Below are 25,352 nucleotides of genomic sequence, written 5' to 3' on the forward strand. Positions count from 1 at the left end.
GAGCCATCGAGTCCGCAATCGGGTACCCCAGAAGCTCCTTGATATGGGATAGGATCTCCTCCCAATATGGGCGGATGATCGGGCAGTCCCACCAGATGTGGCGGAAGTCGCCCAAAAGGCCGCACCCCCTCCAGCATCTATCCGAAGAGTTCGGGAAGATCCGATGCAACTTGGCGGGGTACAAGTACCAGTCCATGAGAGTCTTAATATGTGCTTCCCGGAGTTCCGCCGAATGATTGAGTGCAGCGATGTCGCGCCATAGGTGCGACCATTCCACATCCGAAATATCGCGCCCGAGGAGTTCCTCCCAGAGTCCCATATAGCGCGGCCTTGGCGCTACGGCGGAAGAGAGAAGAAGGTTATAAATGAATGAGATGACGCCCTCCATAGTGGATGTCCGGGAGAGGAAAGCCTCGAATGGGGTGGGCGGACTCGTGGCCGCCTCACCGACCGCGGGTGACGTATCCCAATGGAGCAGCTGGATGTAGTGGAACCGTTCAGATATTGGGACACCGTAGTCCCTCATGCAGTTTTCAAAGGTGAGTGGGGTACAGCCATGACACAAGTGCGTGAGCGCATGGCAGCCCCCTTCCCTCCAAGCAACGAAGGGGCCCTCCCGCAGGGCTGGTGGAAAAGCTGGGTTGAAGTGTATAGGCGTGAAGGGGGACGGGAATGATGTCCATCGTTCATCACCAGATACCGTATCCCACACTTTCAAGGTAGTGCTAGTGGGAGTACTAATGTACGCGTTCTTGGGCCTATCCCCCTTGGGTCTCCACACTAGGTCCCATATCGTTCTCCCCGCCACACTCCTGTCCATATGCAGCCAATGTTTCTCCGAGGTCTGTTGGGACCATTCCACTAAAAACACGTAGCTGCGCTGCCTTGTAGTATAAGTGCATATCGGGGAGGCCCACTCCACCCTCCTTCCGCGACCGACGGAGAGTGGTGAAAGAAAAACACGCCCGTCCCCCCTGCCAAATGATACGAAGCATTTGCATTTTGAGACGACGGAAGAAGTTCCTCTCCAGTGGGATAGGAAGTGCCTGAAAAAGGTATAAGAACTTGGGGAGGAGGGTCATCTTGAGCTCGTGGATTCTCTCCAACCATGATATGTACATCGGGATCCATCGGCTGAGGTCGCCCTGTACCTTTGCCAGTAGCGGGGGAAAGTTCGCGGAGTACAATTTCCCTATCGTGGGAGTCAAATGGATCTCCAAGTACAGGATAGAGTTGGAAGCCCACGACAGCGGCGTGAGCGGCCGCAGTCGGTCCACCTCTGCCAAGGGAAGCGTGAGATTGAGAATATAGGACTTATCACAGTTAATCCTAAAGCCTGCCTCCTCCTCGTAGCGCGACAAAGCGTCCTGGACGTGCGGAAGGGATTGCGCTGGGTCCACAAGGGAAAGGAGAACGTCATCAGCGAACAAGGTAATCTTGTGTTGCTCCCCCGTGAAGGGAATGCCATGAATCTCCTGGTGCTCCCGTATGGCTAATGCTAACGGCTCAATGCTCAGGGCGAAGAGCAGGGGGGAGAGGGGGCAGCCCTGCCTGGTGCCTCGTGAATGCGAGAAAAATGCCGACAGGTGGCCATTAACCGCTACTCTAGAGCGGGGGCTGCTATAGTTTGCCCGGACCATCGATAGGAGTTTAGCTGAGAAGCCAAAGGCCGACAGGGTGTGGAACAAGAAGCCCCAGTCCACCCGGTCGAAGGCCTTTTCTGCATCAAGGCCCTCCAGGACCGCCGGAATCTTGAATCTATTAGCCTTCTCTATTAGGTGTATCACCCTTCTGGTATTATCGTGAGTCTGGCATCCCTTAATGAACCCAGACTGGTCAGGGTGAATGAGTGCTGGCATCAGGTCATGGAGCCTATTCGCAATGATGGAGGAATACAGCTTGGCATCAAGATTGAGAAGGGCTATTGGTCTATATGAGGAGCATTTAGATGGGTCCTTCCCCGGGTTGGGAATAACCGAAATTAAGGCCTCAGCCATGGATCCCGACGTTTCCCTGGCCTCAGCCATGCCATTAAAAAGGTGCACCAGAAAGTCGCCTAACTCTGTGGCAAAGGCCTGATAGAAAAGAGCCGTATAGCCATCCGTCCCAGGCGCATTATGGGGTTTCAAAGCCTTAATGGCTCCCAAGACCTCTTCTCTAGTGAAAGGGGCCGCGAGTAACTCATTCCACTCTGTGAAGACCTGGGGGAGTGGGAGGGCGCTTAGGAAGCCTCGTTGTTTCTCGGGGTCAAGGGCATCTCCCGCATAGAGCGAGGCGTAGAAGTCACCGAAAAGGTCAGCCTTGTCCTTGTCGCAGTGCTGCACAGTCCCTGTTGTATCTCGGATACCCCCTATGTATTCCTTCACTCTTTTGTCTCGGAGTTGTCGAGCTAAGTGTTTCCCTACTTTGTTCCCTTGGGAATAGGAGAGGTGGCGCAATTTCAGCAGGGTAAACTCCGCTCTGTTATTATAGTGAGCCCTCAGTTTCCCCCTGACTGCCGTCAGAGGGCGAAGTGTCAGCCTGGTAGGGTTTTGTTTATGTGCCTGTTCAAGAGCGAAGAGCTCCCTTTCCAATTCCTCACGTTCCTTCCTCCGCAATTTATTAAGGTTAGCATTGAGGGCTAAGCAGGTGCCCCTCAGAGTCGCCTTAAAGGAGTCCCACGTGTTAAATACTGACATATCTTGCACTGGGTTGAGAACAAAGAACTCACGAATGGCCTTGCGTAGTTCCTTACATGAGGACTCATCTCGGACAAGAGAGGCCGGGAAGTACCACTTGCATTGGCCGTCACCCCCTGCCGACCAGTGGAGGCAAAGAGCGAGCAAGCTGTGTTCAGAAACCGAAAGCGGGAAGATTCTGGCTTCGCGGACGTCTCCTCTAAGGAATCGACTTAAAAAAATAAGAGTGGTGGACATGGGAGAAGAAGGTAAAGTCCCGAGAATGGGGATGGACAAAACGCCAGCCGTCCACTAGTCCCATGTCACCGATCAGCCGCTGCGTCTCAGCGGAGAACAGACCAGTATCGGACCTCTGGTGGTGAGAGCTATCCAACTCCCTATTCCAGACCAGATTAAAGTCCCCCATCACAAATAGGGCCCTCTCGACAAAGTCCTCCAACTTTTGCAACAGGTACTGAATATATCCATTTTGGCCCACATTCGGAGCATACAAAACTAAAAACTTGCACAATTTGCCATGAAGCAGGCCTTTAACCATGAGCCAGCGGCCCTCCTTATCGCCACGCACACCCAAGGGCTGGAAGTGGAGGACAGAGCGGAAGAGAAGGGCCACTCCTCTATGCTTGGTGGGGGCAGACGATCTGTAAATAAGGGGAAACTGCTTATGTTTAAGGCGGGTCTCGTCCCTGCGCGCTAGGTGGGTCTCCTGAAGGCCCACCACATCTAACTGATGATCATTTATATATGTCCAGACTTTCTGGCGTTTCTGTGGGGAATTCAAACCCTTCACATTCCAAGTTTCTATAGTGATCGGCATTACAAAGCAGTGACCCCCTCTCTCTCCACCAGCAGGCACATACCAAGTGGCTCAACTCCCTCCCTCCAGCCACGCTATCGTCCGGATTGCAGTAGTGCACAACAATAAGCACCCTTACACAGAATAGGATCCAGGACTTCGTACCTCGTCCAACAACATGGTCCCCTCCTCATCCTTCCCCCAGCCTCCCCACCCCCCACAATCCGACCCCCCGCAGCCATGACTCCAGCCCACGTCTCCTCCCCCACCCGCACCAGGACAACAGCACCACGCAGTCATCAAAGCAGCAGTCTCGTCACAGCCGTCCCTCAGTGCCCCAGAACTCCACCCTAGTCGGTCAGAACGCATACGCCCATCATACTGCAAACTGGAAACTGTATACACCCACACACCTTGGCCACCACCACTGCCCCCCCAACCCCCAATCCCCCTCCCCCCAACAAACCACCCAAGCCCCCTCCCCCTTCCCCGACCCAAGAGACTTAACAGCAAAACATCACGGCTAAACAAAGCAATGAAGAGTCTCAAAAAGAAGCAAACAGTGCAGATCTGAGGGATTGATAGTCCCAAATTATGGACGACCGTTGATACCCTCAGAGAACAGTTATTGTCCCCCTAGAACTCCGGACGGGGGTGTCTTCCCAAAAGTACATAAATACCCACGGTACCTGAAAGGGAGTTGCCCCTCCGACGCCAGCCCATCTTCCTCCCCGGGCTCAGGCCGCTCCAGAGCTATCTTGCGAAGGCATCACCGTCACCGTTGCCACAGAGGCAACAGCTGCACCCCTCTCCTGCAGGCTGACCGATGGGTCCGGTCCCCCCGATGTAGCAGGCCGACCTATTCTTCGCCAGGATGGGGAGCGCCGTCGCCGTCTCGATGGAGAGTCCCCTCCACTCGGGGCAGGGGCATCATCATTCAGGCCCAGGAGGTCTTTAGCATCCTTCAGGGATCTGACTTGAACCAACCTATTCTGCCATCTGAAGATAAGGCAAAAAGGATGGCCCCAGGACTAGGCCACATTCTGGTCGCGCAAGAAGGCCGTCACTGGCCTAAAGTCCCACCTCTTCTGGAGCGTCGAGGCCGCCAGGTCCTGGAACAGTTGGGGACGATGGTCCCGAAATTGCACAGAAGAAATCACTCGGGCTTTCCGAAGAATGCGCTCCTTCAGTTGGAAGTCGTGGACGCACACCAGGATGTCAGGTGGTGGAGCCCCCGTGCCCCTCGGCAGACCAACTCTATGGACCCAGTCCATACGGATTTCATGAAGGTCATCCTCTCCCAGGATCTGTAGGAAGCAGCCCCGTAAGATCTCCAGCTTCACCGTCCCAGGGCACGGCTCGGATGCGGATGTTGTTCAGGCGGGATCTATTCTCCAAGTCCTCTGCGTGGGCCTGGAGGTCCAGATTCTGCTCTGTGAGCCGGAGTACATCTTACTGGAGTTGGTGCACTTCGCCGGCCATCCCTAGATCATGATCCTCCAGTGTGGCCACTCGCTCGCCAATGCCATCTACATCCCTCCTCACCTCACGGAGATCGGAAGCGAGCTGGGAGCGGAGTTCGGAGATGTCCTCCTTTATGGCAGAAGAAAGTTCCAACATGAAAGCCTTAGTGGCGGGTGCGTCATCGTCCTTTTGTCTGGGCGAGGCACTGGGACCCGGCGATGCTGTCTGCTGGGCCCCCCTCGGCGGGCCGTCCCTGCCTGGCTTTTCCTTACGGGGTTTGGAGGACATCGCGCCGTCCCTGTCGTACCACTCCAGCCAGGCAGAGTGTCAGATCAGCCGATTCCTTGCTGCTGGTGCAGATCCCCCAGAGCCGCCACGGGGCGTCGCTTTTTTCCCAGTCTCAAGGTAGCACAGTGGGGTCCTCAAGGCAACCCTCCGCCGCCCAAGCGATCCCGCCCAGGCGATCGCGGCTACCGTCTGCAGGAGGGGGGGGGGGCACCACAGGCCACCGCCCGCAGGACCCAGGTGGCGATGCTGTGGCTCACGCAGGTGGCGGTATGAAGCTAGCCCCGGGGGCAGGGGGGCGCCAAGGGCAACACAGGGGCCCCCAGCCGACTCTCTCTCCAACAGTTCGCACTCTGGGTCTATAAGGGGGAGGCCTCGCCAGGCCGGGGAACCCCCGGCTCGATTAGTGCGGAAGTCCGGGTCGCGACAAGGCCCATCTCCACCTGGCCCCTCACGCACATTCCGCCGGTCCTCTCGCAGTGGTCTCACCCTCCGATGAGCCCCGCGTCCTAGCTGCGTCTTCGATGGGGCCCTCTCAAGGTACAAATCGGCACTCCGGCCCCCCCAGATTCCTCCACGCAACCGGAGGCGCCGCACCAAGCGCCCGAGTCACCGCCACCACCTTCAGATGCGGTGAAAAGGACCTCTCTCAGATAGGCCCCCGGGGAGCGGGTCGCTTAGGCCTATAATCGGGCCAGGCCGCTTGTGGGGTTTATGCTCCAAGTTGCTCACAGTTCTCAGGAGGCGGCCCAAGGTGGTAGATGCCCCTGGGGGGGGGGGGCGGTCTTCCGTTCCACTCTCTGCACTCAGCAGACTCCAAGCGGCAACGCCCAGCGGGGGGCTCCAGCAGTGTCCCGCCCCGCCGCCACCTCTCCGTACAGGCCTCAAAGCCTCGGGCTCAGGTAGAGTCTGCCTCCATCTCCTCTCGTCCTCGGCTGCAGAGCCGGTCCTCCAGGCGGGGCGCCCCAGCCGCGGCCGGCACGGCACCAGCGCCGCACCCCCTCCGTCCGAATCCAACAGCCACGGAACCACACCAGGCACTGGTAGCAGAACCCAGGCGGCAAAGCCGGGCAGATGCTCCCACCGCCGCACCACGCGCCCAATAGACAGGCCGCAGCACCGATCTCCACGCTCCGAGCACCGGGAGAGATCGGAGAATCGCCAATCGGGTCCCCGCTGCAGCGCGCAGCTTCCTCAAGTCGTCCCACAGGAGGGCAAGGCCCAGGGAGGTGCTTCACAATGCTATTAGGGCCAAGGCGTCGGAGGGACTCGGAGACACGTCCTACTCCGCCGCCATCTTGGCCACGCCCCCAACAACCTATATTTTAATATGTGTTATGGGCACAACTGCAACACAGTTGTGCCCAAGCAATAGATCATGGTTCGTTTTATTTTTAACACTGAGAAAAGATAAATTGTTTCATAATTCTACATATAGTTGTAATGGCAATAATGGTAGCGGATCACAGTGAAGACATTCAAACCATGTGCTACTTTTTAAAAATGTTTTCCGGTAAATAACTTAGTAGTGGTTGCAGTAACAGTCTCATAAATAGTTTAGGCAAACGACATTAACATTTCTATCTGAAAAACATTCGTAGGACATTTTTTAAATTTCAGTGAACTACATTTGCTTTAGCCAAACAAGGTAATAGACATACTTTTATAAAATCTATGATTCTACATGTTAATGTTTGTTATTTTAAACTTGTTTAACTTGAGAAAAATACTCACAATGCACCAGATGACAAAGGAAATTTCAAACTTATGGGGAAAGCTAAAAATCGAGAGGCCGAGAAATGCGAACACACAAGTTTCTGGAGAGAAAAACACAGATAAACATTGTTTATTATACATATAATCACTGGTGTATAGAGGTTGCACAGACTTATATAACATCAACTTCAACAAACTCTTTGGTGGACTCGGGCTGTCCTATGCATGAATATGTGTGATGAACAAAGTCCACAAATAGAAGCTAAATATTAGGCAGCTAAAGCAAAATAGGAAGTAGTGGAACATTGTACTTGATGAGGATAAATGATCAAGACGACAGGGGAAACTAAAAGGTAAATGTCAGACTTCAGAAGGCACATCTAGAATCAATATGGACATTACAATGCTCCATCTAATTATTTTATTTTGTGTGCAGCAGTGCAGAGTCTGTGTATATATTTTTCTGAGTATAAATAAAATGTATAAATAAAATTGATCAGTAGTCACAATGCGACTGTGGAAGTGTCACTTCTTCTAAGGTTGACCACGTGGCAGCAATGCTTTCATTTTTTTAAAAATAAATTGGCTAAAAAAGTAAATATGTAAATAATATTATTCCACCTACGTAGGGTTACACCACTTCTGGAGAGGATTGCGTCGTTTATGAAATAATGCACTATTTCAAGATAAGCCATTACATCCAGAAATATTGATGGTCTAAGGTAATAAACATCTTTATATAGCTTTTGATTCTTTATTTGTAGAGTGCAAATGCTGCTCAGATGTAAAGTTGTACAAAAGGGGGTGGTGATGGACGGAGCATCTGAACCAATCAAACACTCACACCCAGTCAAAAGATCTGGGTTTAATCCATCACCGTTCTTTAGCCCACTCTGCCACCCCAGTTCAGACATGGCCATATGCAAATCAGTCGGACCCTGTGCCTCATGGGAAACAGTCCAGCCCGAACTGCCAAGCCATGCCTTCCCGGACCGGAAACAAGCTTCCCAGGACCGGTTTCTGGCATTAAAGCCGTCTTCAGCCAGGCTTGCCTGAATCCAGTGGCAAAGCAAGCAAGGGACTCACGTCTGAGCATACCCTGCCACACTTATGGCGGCCAAAAGCGGTACAAAAGGGGGTGGTGATGGACGGAGCATCTGAACCAATCAAACACTCACACCCAGTCAAAAGATCTGGGTTTAATCCATCACCGTTCTTTAGCCCACTCTGCCACCCCAGTTCAGACATGGCCATATGCAAATCAGTCTGACCCTGTGCCTCATGGGAACAGTCCTGTGGCAAAGCGAGCAAGGGACTCACGTCTGAGCATACCCTGCCAAACTTGTGGATTCAAGCAAGCCGGGTAGAAGACGGCTGTAATGCCAGAAACCGGTCCTCGGAAGCTTGTTTCCGGTCCAGGGAAGGCATGGCTTGGCAGTTCGGGCTGGACTGTTCCCATGAGGCACAGGGTCAGACTGATTTGCATATGGCCATGTCTGAACTGGGGTGGCAGAGTGGGCTAAAGAACGGTGATGGATTAAACCCAGATCTTTTGACTGGGTGTGAGTGTTTGATTGGTTCAGATGCTCCGTCCATCACCATCCCCTTTTGTACCGCTTTGGCCGCCATAAGTGTGGCAGGGTATGCTCAGACGTGAGTCCCTTGCTCACTTTGCCACTAGATTCAAGCAAGCCGGGCTGAAGACGGCTGTAATGCCAGAAACCGGCCCTCAGAAGCTTGTTTCTGGTCCAGGGAAGGCATGGCTTGGCAGTTCGGGCTGGACTGTTCCCATGAGGCACAGGGTCAGACTGATTTGCATATGGCCATGTCTGAACTGGGGTGGCAGAGTGGGCTAAAGAACGGTGATGGATTAAACCCAGATCTTTTGACTGGGTGTGAGTGTTTGATTGGTTCAGATGCTCCGTCCATCACCACCCCCTTTTGTACCGCTTTGGCCGCCATAAGTGTGGCAGGGTATGTTCAGACGTGAGTCCCTTGCTCACTTTGCCGCTGGATTCAAGCAAGCTGGGCTGAAGACGGCTGTAATGCCAGAAACCGGTCCTGGGAAGCTTGTTTCCGGTCCAGGGAAGGCATGGCTTGGCAGTTCGGCAGGACTGTTCCCATGAGGCACAGGGTCAGACTGATTTGCATATGGCCATGTCTGAACTGGGGTGGCAGAGTGGGCTAAAGAACGTGATGGATTAAACCCAGATCTTTTGACTGGGTGTGAGTGTTTGATTGGTTCAGATGCTCCGTCCATCACCACCCCCTTTTGTACCGCTTTGGCCGCCATAAGTGTGGCAGGGTATGCTCAGACGTGAGTCCCTTGCTCATTTTGCCACTGGATTCAAGCAAGCCGGGCTGAAGACGGCTGTAATGCCAGAAACCGGTCCTGGGAAGCTTGTTTCCGGTCCAGGAAAGGCATGGCTTGGCAGTTCGGCAGGACTGTTCCCATGAGGCACAGGGTCAGACTGATTTGCATATGGCCATGTCTGAACTGGGGTGGCAGAGTGGGCTAAAGAACGGTGATGGATTAAACCCAGATCTTTTGACTGGGTGTGAGTGTTTGATTGGTTCAGATGCTCCGTCCATCACCACCCCCTTTTGTACCGCTTTGGCCGCCATAAGTGTGGCAGGGTATGCTCAGACTTGAGTCCCTTGCTCACTTTGCCACTGGATTCAAGCAAGCCGGGCTGAAGACGGCTGTAATGCCAGAAACCGGTCCTCGGAAGCTTGTTTCCGGTCCAGGGAAGGCATGGCTTGGCAGTTCGGGCTGGACTGTTCCCATGAGGCACAGGGTCAGACTGATTTGCATAAGGCCATGTCTGAACTGGGGTGGCAGAGTGGGCTAAAGAACGGTGATGGATTAAACCCAGATCTTTTGACTGGGTGTGAGTGTTTGATTGGTTCAGATGCTCCGTCCATCACCACCCCCTTTTGTACCAGATGTAAAGTTGAACATGTTTGTGGCACAGGACAAATCATGCATTTCTGGGACATTACGCCATGGCTAAAAATCAAGAGAAATATCATCCATCAAATATGTTGTGACTGGCGATGTAATGGCTATCAAATGGATTATGCCAAAGAAAGTGTTCATCAGAATTAATTTAGTAGGAAAATGCATCCATCAGAAATACTACCAAGTAATTTCCGGCACATTGGAATTTCTGTGCACTTAAATGTTACAGTGTCGATTGAACAGTGAAGAGAAACAACTTGCTGTTGGCAGTAAAAACTACCTAACAAATAAAACAAAACAGGCCATACAGAGCTACCAGGATTACAACCATTCAGTTACTATTCCTAGAGACGCAGAGCAAGTAAAGTGTGCTAAACAACATAATTCTCTCAATCTCACCCATCAATATCTTAATCGCTGTGTTCCAGTCTCATACACAGTGTCTTCAGTACAGCACTCAGACTGAGGTCATTGTTGCCTCATTACCAGTAACAGTCAATAGATGTTTAATACTGAGAGTCCAGTAGCAGATCCAAGGAGACTGAAGCTATGTTATCAGGTTTTTGCCTCCATGCACTGCAATCTGTCCCTAGCCCACTGACTCTGAGTTCAGTCGTATCCCGAGAGCAGTCTCAGCCTCTTGTTAGGCTACACTCCTACTCCCAAACAAGTTGTTGCGGATAGCCATCTCCATCATGCGAACTTAAGGTTGAAAGCAGTTTTTCATTGCTAAACCAACTTTTCAAAACTGGTGGAGTTGCTCCTGTTTACACTGTTGAGACATCTGTGCTCTTAACCACTCTCAGGCATCATGCCTATCAAATTTACTCCCTCCCTCAAACTTACTCTTTCACTCATGTTAAGACTCTCTTACTCACTTTCTGACTTATCACTAACACTCTTAAGCTTTCACATGCACTCTTTGCCTTTAACCTACTAGCTCTATCGAGTCTTGAAGACAACTGGTTTGTTTATTCCCCTTCAAGTGTAGGATTTTACATCAACAGAGCTCAGAATCCATCAAAACAGGCATCTAGGATAACAGATTTTTTATCAGACATACAAGGACACAATTGTACCCTATGGAAGGGGCTGAGCTCAGGTTTTGCCTCACCTGCCCATGTTGCCTAGAAAAAGAACACATTTCTTCCCTTCAGTGACACTTTCTGGTCAATACTCTCATGTAATCACAGATTCGTCACCGTTTGAATCCTCCCATTGGAGGAAGGTGACACCTTTGGAATATTCATCCACTCTGCACGGCCTCCTAATGTGATGACACAAAGCCGCCACCCCTGCGTGCTGATGTCAGTTTATCACCATTTTTTCCACACCACTGGATGAAGAGAGGCTGACAACAGTGCCCACAGAAAGACTTTGCTGGACCGAAAACAGAACAAACAGGAGTACATCCGACTCCCGAGTAGTTCTCCCCAGTTAGTTTGAACAAAGGGATTCCTTTTGGCCTAGCATAAGATCTGTAAGGGAGCACCAATCAGACCCAAGAATAAAGCAGTCCATCGCAATGCCCACTTTCGCTAAGCATACATTTTTATGGAGATAACGCACACCTGGACAAATAATCACCTTGTTGTCAATATTCTGTAATGGTAAGGCAACACACTAAATGCTAAATAACCGTTGCTATTGCTGTAAGGTGCATACCCTGTTTGAATATTAAAAGAAACAGGAGTACATCTGACAATTTAGTCCGAAGCGGATCAATGTGTCAGTTCTTGCACAAGAAGATGCTCTTTCCCAAACACATGGGTGTGATTAGCATATCCTTTCACTAGAGAGGCCCCCCTCATATATATATAGGTTTCTCTCCTGTTCTGTCCCTGATTGTGGACATAGGGCATAGACCATCCATATTGACTACTGGATGGTCCACTGGAGTATTTTTTGTGATATATAAGTTCTTGCACAAGGCCACAAGCTCAATTTGATAACCCAAATAGACAGATTTGTTGATAGGACAGCAAGCCACCACGATCACATTCATAACTTCTGGTAACGAATCAAGTCCACACAGAAAATCTGCCCAATATCCACGCATGGCGGCATATAGTGCAAAGGTTTGAGTGCAGGACTCTGCTTTTCTATTGGAGCAACAGATCCTCTCAAAGAGGGAACTGCCGTGGAGAGCATATGCTCTGTTTCAGCAAATTGGAATACCAGACAATCCAGGTCCAATGCGGGGCTAACAGCAATAGCTGCAAACTGTCCATGTTGAATTTCTTCAGGACCCAAAGGTTCAGGGGCATCAGAAGGAAAGCTCAGAGAAGGCCCAAATTCCACCATAAGCAGAACATGTTCCAGAGAAAACTTCAGAACCTCAAAACCCCAAGACACAAAAGGCAAAACAATCTTTGTTATCGCTCTGAACCAGAACCAGACGTCACCTGCAAGTTTGTCTGCCCTAATGCTAACGGAATGCATCAGGTCACTGGCCGTCAAGAAAATCCCAAGAGGGACCAGCCACCAGCAAACGGAGGCCTTTCAGCCAGAGAATACAGATCCCAACATATCCATGCTTCTGGCAATATAACATGGTCATGTCTGTCAGGATCAGAACAGATATGTCCTTGAATACAGAGCTTTGAGGCTTAGAAGACTGGCATACAGGTCTAGAAGACTGATGTAATGCTGCTGCTACATCAAAGATTAGAGCCCTAGAATCTCCATATCATCAAGGTGACAGCCACAGCTCAGAGATGATGCATCTGTCACAACTGTGAGCTCTGGAAGGGGCAAGAAACAGTCTTCCACACACCGGATTGGCATTCACCAATGAAGATCTTTGGCTACTTCATCCAAGACAAGCCTATTGTTTGACAGGCACCACCAGTGTTGGGTCCACTGAGGCCAAACATTCCACTGCAGAGCCCACACGTAGCAACAAGCATGAGGCACTAACAGTAATCCCGTGGCCAAAGGACCGATAAGCTTCAGAACCACCCATGCCTGAAACATTGGGGTTCCAGAAAGAATGTCCTGCACTCAATGCTGCAGTGGAAATGCCATCTCTGACACTGTATACAGGGTGGTCCCTATGAAGGGAATCAGCGCTACAGGTTGACGGAGATTCTGTGGTTTGTTGATGGAAAATCCCAGAGTGAAAAGTAATAAAAAAGACGTACGCAGGTGGACCTACACCAGCTACTAGGATGGTGCTTTCAGGTACGACATTGTGTGTATCACCAACGTGCTGACGATGACTGCAAGCACTTGCATAACTTTCCTGAATACATGTGGGACAGCAGGATGGGGACATGAAAATATGTGTCATCCAAGAACACCATAAAGCCCCCTGGATCCTGTGGCAACAGAACTTGGTCCAGTGTAAGTACTTCAAACCTGTCCTTCGGCATTCACACGCCTGAGGCTTAAGATAGGTCTCAATCCCCAGTCTACCTTGGGACGCAGAAAGTAAATGGAACTAACATACTCTGTTCATCTGTCATCATTTGAATTGCACAGTTGGTCTTGAAGGAACAAATGGGCATTGAGGAACAGTTCTCATCTGGGTCTTGTCCTATTTAGTGAAATCCTCTCATGTAGTTAAAATAGAGGTCTCAGTTTCTAGCATGGTTAGCCTCTCACAAGGGTTTCCACAGAACTCTAATCTGTCCCTGCTCTTCTTTAACTCTATGTGACAGCACTTGGAGAGATCCTCAAATTATCTGGTATACACTATCACCAACATGCAAATTGTACCCAGATTTATCTGAAGATGTCCTTCCTGAGTGGCATCTACCTACCCGCCAACAACCAGGTCCAAAAAACCATAAGTGGATGTCAAAGCAACATCTAAAACTAAACCCCACCAATTCCATCTAATCTCATAAAATAAATGTGTCCTTCTTGTCCAAGCTTGGATTGACTAATGTTATCACCTAGACATCAAACATGACATTGTAAATAATGCCAAAACCAGATGTGTATTTCCAAAAATCCACTGTAACTATGAAGACAAATCTCTGCTAGGGCCATGAACACATAGCTAATGTTGGACATCAGGCATTTCAATCCTGATAGAGACTTAAAGCCTCTAGTGTAGGCACGAGTTATCCTCAAAGTGGGCTACAAAAATGCCCCTGTACCTGGTCTATCATCAATTCAGCTGTCCGCCCTTAGATCTGTGCTTCACATGGCCACCTGATTTGTTTCTGGGTAAAAGAGACATGACTACACCTCCCGTGTCCTTTTAACAATTCAATAGCTCCCCATTCAAGCAAGAGCACAATGTAAGATTGATTGTTTCACTCACACATATATATGTCCACACCTGCCTACATGTCTGATAAACTGAAAAACTCAGCTTGCCAATAGGGGCAAAGGAATTTAGAAATCGTCCTAGTTGAGCCATCCACTTCCAAGCAAGAGCGCTCCTATCCTACTATGGCAGTGCAACAAGAATCTGGAACAAACAGTCCAGCTCTACACATGTAGGTGTACTTACTTATATAGCGCAAACCTGTCACCCAAAGGGCATCCTGGCGCTTGCTTAGGGAACCCGTCCTGGTATTCCGTGAGAAACCTAGGCAGGGTGTCCACAAGGTGAAAGCCAGGCATCCCGCCGCGAGGGGCCGTAGTGGAGATTAAGCAAGCTATTGCCCAGAGTTGCAGAGTGTGACCCCGTGATTCGAGTAGGCACCGGAGCGAGAATTGTCAAGTCCGTGGAATTTTTTAGCCCGAGACCCGCCGAGGCGGGGAATCGAACCCTGGTCCACGGTTGATCTCAGCTTCCGGGTCTGCCGCCTCTAACCACTGAGCCACGCTTCTCCACCTATGACCCCAGCTCGTGCTACCTTTTAGTGGAATGCAAATCTCTCATATTCCAAAGGCACTTTGGTTAATGACTGTTCCAATCTACATAACCTAAGCTGCACTGCAGTAACCTGACTGTACTGATTATGTTCATACAGTTTCTAATGCTCAATAGTCTTTCGTTACAATCTTCCATTCTCATGTAAAGTGTTCTAATGCCCTGGTTTATGCGGTATAAAACTGCAAAAACAAATCCAAAATAAATCCATAAATAAAAAAGTGCAGAAAACCTGGTTGTTCAACTAAACCCAGACACGGTAAAGAGGACAAGTCTTCAGTACTGATGTCTGATGGCGAGGCACATTTTACAGTGCTTTAACCGAGTTTTTATGATGGTTTGTGTTCAGAAAGGCTATCCCTCATAAAAGAATATTTACCATTCACATGTCAATTTGCTAAAATAGATTAAAAAAGAAGAAGGGAAGTACCATACCTGTGTACAGGTATATTGCTAGAGTGAAAAGACCAGTCCCCCTTTACCATGTGTAAAAGCAAAACACTATAACATCAGTGGAAACTCAAAATGTCTCTGTACATGTAGAAAGATTCTATACCAAAAACCAGGTAAAGAGAAGTGGGAGGCAGAAGCAATCTAGGCCTGATAACAGGCAAGATGCCACAACAGAATTTTGCGTTAGAGTACCTGCTGAAGTCCTAAGTAACCCTGGGCATAGTTCACGTACTAGCGCTACGCGTAGGTACGCGAAGTGCATAGTGCACTGTGCAAAATGCTGTTCGCACTGATTGAACAGTGCCAGATGCTTGTCGCTCTGTGCAATCAGTGCAAACCGCATCTTGCACAGTGCAAGCAGTCGTTTTCTGCCACTCGAGTAGATTTCTACTCGAGCGGCAGCTTTCTCAACGCACACTAGTAGTTTCTCATCACTAACGGTCGCAAGCATACGAGACCACTCGCAATGAGAAACCTGACCTCCCCGCGTTGAGAATCTCACCGGGAGGTTTATTTTCCACGCTCGCGATCGCCAACTTGATGTTGCTGATCGCGAACGAGTAAAAAGTCTCACCGGGATGTCTTTTGGCTTGCTCGTGGTCACCAACTTGCCGTTGAGGACCGCAAGCAAGCAAAAAATGACCGCTGGACTACACTACGCGTGTTTGCACTGTGCTACGTGCAATTCGTGTAGTGCAAAGTAGCTCAAACTTTGCAAACTATGCAAGCGTAGTGCAGTACTTCACCCAGGGTTAGTCCTAAGGCATCGATGCTGAAGTTTAGCCCTCGCTCACATACTGGCCAGTGCTGCTATAACTATGAGAAACACATCCAGCGACATACAGGATCACTTTTTGGGACTGCTCTTGCCAAGTCTCAAAGTAGAAAAAATCTCTTGGCTTAACCTTTCTATGAAAGCTGAACAGTCACACATAGCAAATGCACACATTTACATTTTTTCAGCTCCAGCAAGAAGCACATTTATTATAAGAGCACATTATTAGCAAAGGAACTGGCTTACAGAATAACACAGCACTATTTCCTAAACCCTGTTTGGGTTGGTTTAGTAATTTTACTTGCCTTCACCGTTTCAGACAAAGAGTGCAATGACAACTTTGGAAACAACTGTGCGCCTGCATCTACAAACGGTACTGATTACTTTTTAAACATTCTTTTACCAATTCTGAAACACCATTCTTGAAATTCGAGGTTGCCATATGCCGGCATGTTTTCTAAACAAAGGAGGTGATATCCTGTCCCAGCCAGCCACACTGCATGGTTTTTAAACTTCCAGGGCTTTTCAACCGCATTGCCTTATACCAAGCTCTATTTTTCCAAGTCTGATAAGGTCTCTACATTTAATGAAACTCCATACAATGTTTTTTATATATATTGAGACTCTGTCCACATCAATGTTTTTGCCCTTTATCCTCATATCTTACAGCTAATCATCCTTTGCCAAAACCCTAGAAGACCCTTGACATGCAATGCAATACACCAACCATAACCCACTTTAATTAAAGCTATTTTTTCTTATATTTAATAACATTTTGTACCACTGTCATGGGTTTTACGATTACCTACTTCTTTTGTCCAGAACTATGTGTACAATATTTGACCTTCTTTCTGGAAGCAGGACTATAAACAGAACAATTCCCTATCATCCCACTCCGTTCCAGGTGAGGTTTCTTCCGGACCCTAACACCCCCATTAGACTTTAACTTAGAAATGTCACTGACTTGCCATACACCAAACTAATTAAATCCATATATATAAAATATGTTTTCAACAAAGCACACGTCGTTCAACAGTACTGTTCTTGCGACAACAGACGAATTCTACTATTCAGTGTTCAGGAATTTGAACTAAGACCATTTACATAGGTAATGGCAATGCACGGGCTAAAAGCCGATAAACTTTACATGCCTGTACCTTATTCCTGTCTCCTACATTGGGGACACATTCCAAGAAGACACCAGAGCTTTGTACAACAGGAGCCAATAAAGCTCAAAACAACGGTGCTGTCTTCTTTAGGTAAGTGCTAAAACCCGAGGTTCGTCTGAAAAGGCTAGAAGTGTGAGAAAAACTTGGTGACTGACTGGAGACTGGAGTGTCTACCTGAGAATTCACAAGCAGTTCCTGTGACTAGTTAAATCTGTGCCATGATCAAGAAACACACATTACATCTATAGTAGACTTGCAAACAAATACATAATATACAATATAGAAATAGGTGTTTCCACTCTCCAATGAGGCTACCGCAAGAGAAGATCATTTAGACAGTGATACACCACCCCTGCTACAGGACCATTGAAAAATAATTCTGTAAAATGTGAGGGCGGGATAGAGTGGGACACATCTTCATAATACATATTTCCTATTTCAGTGAAATGCGTTGCTGCCCTGAAACTGATTTTCCACAACGTAGGCTACAATATGTTGAGAATTCACTTTACTATGTTGAGCCATTGCCTTTAAAGGCAGATAGAAGCAGCTTCGAGCAAAGATAAGATAAAAGTAGATGGCTTCCAAAAAAGCTTCCACCTCTTTCATTGCTACGTTAGTTCTTGTTCGTGAATCAGGGTAATTCAGTACTGTGAGTAAAACATAAGTAGCACTGATGATGCTTGCAAGCACAGGAAGTGGCAGTCCAGCCTTCTCACCTTATCAACGTAAACATGCTTGAAAGATGTCCACTTGGGCATGTTGCTCCTTTCTGTTGCCCTTCCAGACATAAAGCTAGCATAACTGTTATCGCAACAACCTCAAAATATGTGGAATCCACTTGGAATCCAGTTTATTTACCATGAATTGAAAAAGGATTTGCTCTGTCCTTCCAGTTACAAACATGATGAGTAAAATCACATACAGAAGTCATAGGACCAAACACCTACTTTCTTATCAACAATACTTTCCACCTTACATGCGGCCATGTTGGTCACATTCACAAGATGCACTCCTAGAACAGCCGCAGCAACTACCCGAAACAGAGAGGCATGACTAGCATTCAAATTACAACCCTGCTTCTTAAAGAAAGTCATTCATGAACTGCAGAGGTTAACATTAAGCAGTGCCAAGAAGCCAAGTAATTGGCAAAAGCTGTGGGGCAGCGTTACTCTTATTGTCTTTGGCTTGTAAACATTACATCGGGAAAGAAAACATCCAATTTACGGAATATGAAATGCAAATAGCTTTGACAGATTTTCTCTGTACAGTTGTCTTCTGTCAGAACGACCATGATCTCGGTGTCTTGTCCTTAAATAGCAGTCACGCTCCTAGCAAAGCTTCGTATGATCAAACAAAACCCTTGTGAACAAATCATGTTGTGTTTCCAGTCTCTCTACACAAATAAATGCCTTCATATGCAACGCCTTCTGGAGTACTTCACAGAGGGGGCATTATAAAAGTACAAACTCTGTTAACAGATTGGCACAATAAAACAAAGGCGTAAGAAATCCAGTAAATGAACACCTTGAGTTGTGAAGCATTCTCAGATGACATTGGCATCACATGGATAGCTTGTGCGATTAGTGGACTAACAATATTTTCCATTGCGTTGACACCCCATATATGGTACACATCCAAGCCCTCTCAGCAGCTATAGACTCACATCTTTAAAAATGCCCAGTGACAGTGGCATCACATTTGGCAAAGAGGCTAAAGAGACAATCAGCCCAGTAACTGAACTTCGAAGGGCTGCTATATTTGTCCAAGGCACTTTAAATTAAATAGATTGTGAGCATGAGGCTTCTACGACCATTGCGCTCCTTCGTTCAAGCTTGGCCATGATACATACCGCACATGAATGCCACTGATCGCAGTGTTTGCTGCATGAGGATCTGGGTCACAGGAGAGAGGTTGTGATGTGTGTAGTGAGACATCACAATGCCGGAAAACAGAATGGCCATGATACCTGTTGAGACAGAGAACATTTAACAAAATTCGCATCAGCTCAAAGAGAGTTACAATCCAAAGAATAACAAATTGACAGTCAAACAGTAGTTACAGGTATCTGAAAAAATCGGAAACTGATGTGTTGTATTGTTCATTTTATTTCCATTGTACAAGATACTGTAAATAGGCATTGTCTCTTTAAGTACATTTAATTATATTTTAAGTGCGGGTGTTTGCTATGTTTACTTTTGTAAATCTCCTTCAGTTCCAACTGCTGTGTCCAAGGTTCTGGATTGTGCAGAACAGACAGAGGAGCTGGGCAGAAGGAGAGAGAGGACGTGTACCAGGACCTGTACCGATGGTGTTTCTACTTCACAATAAATACTCCTTTAAGAATGTCGTGTTGCGAAAAGTACTTTACAGAAACATTTCTTCGTTTTCAGAACATATTTTCTTCTGGTCATTTATTTGGTTTTCCTGCTAGCACCAGAAAATATTTTTTTTTTAGATCTCTCTCTAGTCTGACATACTTTAAATTTCTATATATATTGTTACTGATTCTTAAAAATATACATACAGGAGGCTTTGGGTTCAACCCATAGTGATATCACTCTCTCACTTTATGTTACTGTTATTTGGTGTATCATTCTGCCTCCTATGCATTGCAATACCTGATGGACTACTTTACTACTATTGAGGCAACGCTCACAGAGTGAACATGCCCAGGTGCTCCTCCCCCCAACTGACGGGCGCTCTCAGGAAAGCATTCCATGCTGCTTATGACCTTACTCTCCTGGCCCAATCGGAGGCTTTTAGGACAAGGGCCCAGTCTGTCTCAACTTTCAGCAGAATTCAAAGCAGGAAAAGGCAGTGGTGGAACACAAAGGTGACGTGCTATCACAACCAAAATGAGTCTCCATGGTGATTTTCCAGCAGGACATTCAAGTGCTGGGTACAGTTGACTTTGCGCATTAATGCCTGTGGTGAGTATCTGTAACCAGGGAATAACTCTCTGGTCCAGGACAAGGACAGCCATTATTATGTCAAGAACAACCACAAAATGTCACAGTTGGGTAACGCTATGCCAGGAGGATTAAGAATTAGGTGAAGTATATCCACAATGTATCAAGGATGAACACCATCATGCCAGGGCCACAAATTTAACATTAATGGCTACTAAAATGTTAGAATTGGTTTGCACAGTTCTGACAGAATCTCTGCTCAACTCCAGGTAGTTGTGGCACAAGCAGCAAACAACCCTAGAGAAATCTGTGTTAGGTTAGTAATAATAATTGCAAAGTCAAGAAAACAAAACCATATCCCCAAATCGATTTAGGAAAACACAGAAAACTTTAATGAACAAAAAGACACATATAATTAAAATTGAAAAAGGTGAACCAGCCATGTGAACTTTTAGAGTTTTAAGCCAAAAGCAAATATTCTCTGAAATGTCAGCCAAAATCTTCTAGTGGAGCAAGGTCACAAGCTGTAGCAGGTTAGGTTCCAACAAAAATGGATAAGTCATTATTGAGCGCCTGGTACAGCTGTTGCCTTTGGCACCAAAAGCTTCAAGTAAAACAAAGTTAAATTCCGTGGCCCCCAAGGGTGGTTCAAGGGTTAGACATACTGTCCGCAATGCCACGTTTCAAGGTGTTACCGTCAACTTAAGCCACTATTTTGGAAGTCAAAATAATCGAGTTAGGCAAGGCTAGAAGCTGTAGCCAGGCATGGCCCCAATGAGGCACTCGTACCTTACCTGCATGGTTCTGCTGAACCTGGTTTGACTGGAGGAAGAAGTTCAGTACCATTTTTGTTTTCTACTGTATAGGGTACAACCTTCCTGGGCAACCCTCAGCTCTTTGTCACAGCCCTCCACTGGTGGAAAAAATGACTAAGGGCCTGATTACAACTTCAGCAGTATGGGAACCGCCGTCGCTTTTCGGCACTCCGACCACCCCCATCCTTGGCGGTCGGACCACCAGATTATGAAGTAAGCAGGAACAATGACTCCAAACCGCCGATATCCGAGCTCCTGCAGTGGTGGCGGGAGAGGCAGAGGTGGCCCATGGAGGCGGTGCAGGCATTTTCCCAGTCCTCCAAATTATGACCTGCTTTTTCACCCACCTTTTCCTGGTGGGGACACCGGCATGCCAGAGTCAGCGGAAAGACAGGTTATGAGGGGAAAAACTGCCTCCAGGGCAAATGTAAGTGGTGCTCATATTTTGACCTCCAATGCATTCGGATTGGGTGCACGCACTGTTTCTCTTGCACAGCGTAAAACAAGGAAGCAGTGCACCCGACTGGCTTGAGGCAGGGTCGCATGGCCGGCAAAGGCTTCAGGCTCATTACCAGAGCCGAAGCATACTGACGCCATGACTCCTCCGCCCACAAACCATCAGCCACGCGATAAAGTCATAATACGACGGGCGGGATTTAGTCACCTTGGTGGCGTTTTCTGAACCACCACTAGGGCGAGCTGGCGCTAAAACTGCCAAAGTCTTAATCGGCCCCTTAGTCTCACTTTTCTCCAACTGTTGGGAGAATTACTTCTGGTCGGTTCTCTATCCCGTGGCTCCTCAGGTCATGCTTATACATACGTCTCTCTACAGCCAGGTCTCCTAAAAGGTCCAGCACTCTGTGGTTAGTAGGCTCCTTTTAGAATCTAGAGCCTGTCTTTATTTTGTTCCCCTGATGCAGACAAACAGATGGCCAAGCACTTGAGCCCCGGAGAGCAGTTCCAGTTCCTGTGTAATAGCAGAAGTCAAGAGTCCTTAAAGTAAATCGTCTCCTTCCAACAGGAGTCTTCTTCCAGCAGGGACTACTCCACCAGGTGGAGTCTTCCCAGGTCAAGGAATGTATTGATGAGATGGTGTGTAAGGTGCTAGGTTGAACATATGTACTAGCCAGTTATAGCAGAATTTCTCCCATCAAGTTCAAAATATTAATTTTCAGTACCCTCCGTATTGCATTTGCCTTACTGTAAAAAGTCCCAGAAGACCATATGGCAGGAGCCGTTGTGACAATGCAGTGCTTTCTACCAAGTTAAGGAAGACATTTGTTGATTTGAAATGCAAATGACATAGTGGCATATCAGGTACGAGGAAGAAGATCAATTCATATTTTTGGGAGACTGGTGATGGATGCCAATATTGAGAGATGGGTGAGTCGATGTCAAGTGCATGGCAATAGTTATAAAAACAGCTTGGGTGTGTCATGGCCTGTTGTGTTTGTTGAAAGGGGCTGAACGGCCATGGAAGAAAGTGGCAATTGACGTTATGGGTCCATATGCCTTTTTATATCGGGAAATGTCTGATTTGGTTCTCCTAGATTATATAGTCCTGGCCCCTTGATATGCGTCTTTAAAAAAAAATTGTTGTCCAGAAATTTTTGTATCATTGGATAAGTAATTTAGTTTGGGTAGACATTGCTAATCTGGGCCAATTTTTTCTGGACGGCATTTAAAAAAAATGGTGGATATGTTACTGTGATGATGTAATATTTCAGGAACAATGAGATTTATATACTTCATTTTGGTGTCAAAACATAGGTTTTGGAGGTCAAGTAGTCTTATAGAGACAGAAAGTAACACCTCAGAGCAACGCTTCCACCATTTTCTAAAATGGCAGCTATAATAGAGGAAGACGAGACATATCTAGAAATAAAACAAATAATAATGTTTTTTGATATTTTTATGTATACACCAACCAATGTTTATGATCTGAATATGGAAAAAAAATCATCACTCCTGTTTTAGACACATTATCATAGTTCCCTTTATTTATTTGTATCGGCAATCACTTGTTGTACATTTGCAGAATGTTGATCATTGGAGAAGAGCATATCGACAGGAACATCTTTTTGTAGCACAGGTTTTAAAAGTACATGTACGTGTAAGTTCTGTGGGTAAAGGCTTTAGAAAGGTTATAGGTTTTAGCACCCCATCAATATATTCCCAAACAAATTCACAAACTTCGATACATATGCATGATCCAAACATTTACACATCTTCTGATCAAGTATAACGCTCATTTTATATGTCCGCGCACAGATTATGACGTCAATGGGAGTTCCCTTAGCTGGGTTGATCTCCCTGTACCCAAGATCGTCAAATATGTGAGAGTCAGAACTCATTTTCCAGTCACGCACAATGTATTTTTCTACATCTTTAAAGTCACATTCTTCTTCTGTCTCAGCAAATCATTTTAGAAAATTAACAGGTTCAGAAGTTAAAGCTCAAATCTTTGTTCCGATTTTGCTCATATGTCATCACCCGTAAGAATATGTGCCTTGCTAAGAACACTGGGCATCTCTGGGTCAAATTTCTTGTACAGAATATGAAGTGGGATTAAGTGTCTTTTCTCCCTGTTCCATAATCTATCCATAACTTTGACAATCCTTGACTTATGAACATTGCAACAAATCTAAGTAGCACAATAATAACATCTGTGTCATTTGACAGTAAAATGACTCGGTTGGAACCATTTTGAAGAGTCCACTCAACATGAGGCACAACACGAAGGTCAGCTTCCTCCACTTTACTGTTAAATTCTTGAACATTATGGCCTGTATTGTTTTCAAAAGTATTTGTGCTGTCAATACCGTGTTTATTAAGATAGTTGCGAAACTTTTTGCTTTTTAATTATCTTTATATAACTTCACATATTATATATAGTTTGTATGATGGTTGTTAATGTTTTTAAAATGTAGTTTGTAATTTTATGTTATTTAACATTTTAATGTAAATGTTAATAGTAACTTATAGTGTCATAGCAGGTTGTGAAGTTTGCAGGGGTACAGGGTGGGAAGTTAGGTATGATGAATTCATAATTTTAATCAATGATAATTATTTAATGGATAAGTATGTAAATAGTGTACATTCTTTTCTTATATTGTATGTGCAGGTTGTTGGGTTTGGGAAGGTAATTACATAATTGATTAATAATTAATTGATTTATTGTTAATTATTTAATTGAAAATTATGTAAATTGTGTAGTTATAAATATGTCTATTTTTTTGTCGTTAATTTCTGTTTTATGCTTTGGTCTATAAACCGTTTACAGTACAAAAAAATTGGGTGATTTTTGCATACTCTATAAACAAAATTTGATTTGAATGCGGATGCAAATTAGCACATTCCAGAAACACAGCCAATCAATGCATCCATTTACCTTGTAAGGTAGTATAGAGACAAGGCATACCATTTCTGAGATCACATCAATAGATAGAATAAATACATATTTTATTTGAAGCCTGATGAGCCACAGGCACACATCTCTTGCATACTATAACATCTACAAAATGTTAAATGCACTAGTGTAATTATATTTTTAAGTTATATTTTAGGTGTGGGTTGTTGGGTTTGTAGGCGTATAGGGTGGGATATTATTACGCAACAATTAGTTAACAATGAATTGATAATTTATTATTAATTATTTAGTTGATAATTATGTAAATATTAGCCAATTAAAAAAAGAAAATATAAATGTAATATTTTTAATAATAGTGTTACACTATATATGAGAACATAAACATGCACATATATGTTTGTGTGTTTGTTTATATAAGTATAGATTTATATAAAGTTTGAAATATGATTATGAATATGCAATTTATATAATAATCTTACAAGTTAAAATATTTAATATTTACTATTTCTAATTATATATTAAAAAATTACTTTTCTGTATACATTTATTCGATATAAGTGTAAAACGATATTTTTTATATTATTGTACTTAAATTTATAAGTATAGGGAGACAATATTTTTAACATCAATATTTAGATGCTCAATATTTCTGTAGGTCGATATTTGTGGTTTAGAAATGTCATAGATCCAAAGGAGTCCTATGAACTTGAAGTGAAGTCATTATTCTGCTGGAGGTAAACTTTATATGTGACTTCTCGTTGTACAGGTTGACTCCCGATGCAATGACTGTTAAGTCACAGTTTGAAATGTTGAGGGGCTGGAAACCCATGATGTACTTACTTGTACGTAGGTGGTTGATCCACCAGGAAGAGAGGAGCATGACATTTGTCACGGATGAAGAGATAAAAGAAAATGTGAATTAGTAGCATGTTCGGTTGAAGAGGTAGTGTGCGAGAGACATGGGTGAAGTTGTGAGGAGTCTGCTCGGTCAAGAGTGTGGGTCATTGGGTGAGGAGTGAGAAACCTGGGTTCAGTGGAAAAGGGTGTGCAAGGTGGTCAGTCTCTCAAGAATAGGTGAACCAATGAAGTTGGTGGTGAGTGTCCAGCATGATCGGATTTGGAATTT

At 46.1% G+C, this 25,352-nt stretch overlaps 1 protein-coding gene across 1 annotated transcript in view; it reads right to left on the reverse strand.

The window, feature by feature from the left end:
• Positions 1–25,352, reverse strand: part of SLC9A8 (solute carrier family 9 member A8) — a 409,071-nt gene that overhangs the window by 52,961 nt on the left and 330,758 nt on the right. The window contains exons 11-12 of the mRNA XM_078651847.1: positions 18,982–19,098; positions 6,958–7,040 (exon numbers count right to left, since the gene is read on the reverse strand). Of these exons, the coding sequence (XP_078507973.1) occupies positions 6,958–7,040; positions 18,982–19,098 (200 nt within the window). The remainder of the gene's footprint in view (positions 1–6,957; positions 7,041–18,981; positions 19,099–25,352) is intronic.

This window comes from Lissotriton helveticus, chromosome 7, assembly GCF_964261635.1.
Source record: "Lissotriton helveticus chromosome 7, aLisHel1.1, whole genome shotgun sequence".
NCBI lineage: Eukaryota > Metazoa > Chordata > Amphibia > Caudata > Salamandridae > Lissotriton > Lissotriton helveticus.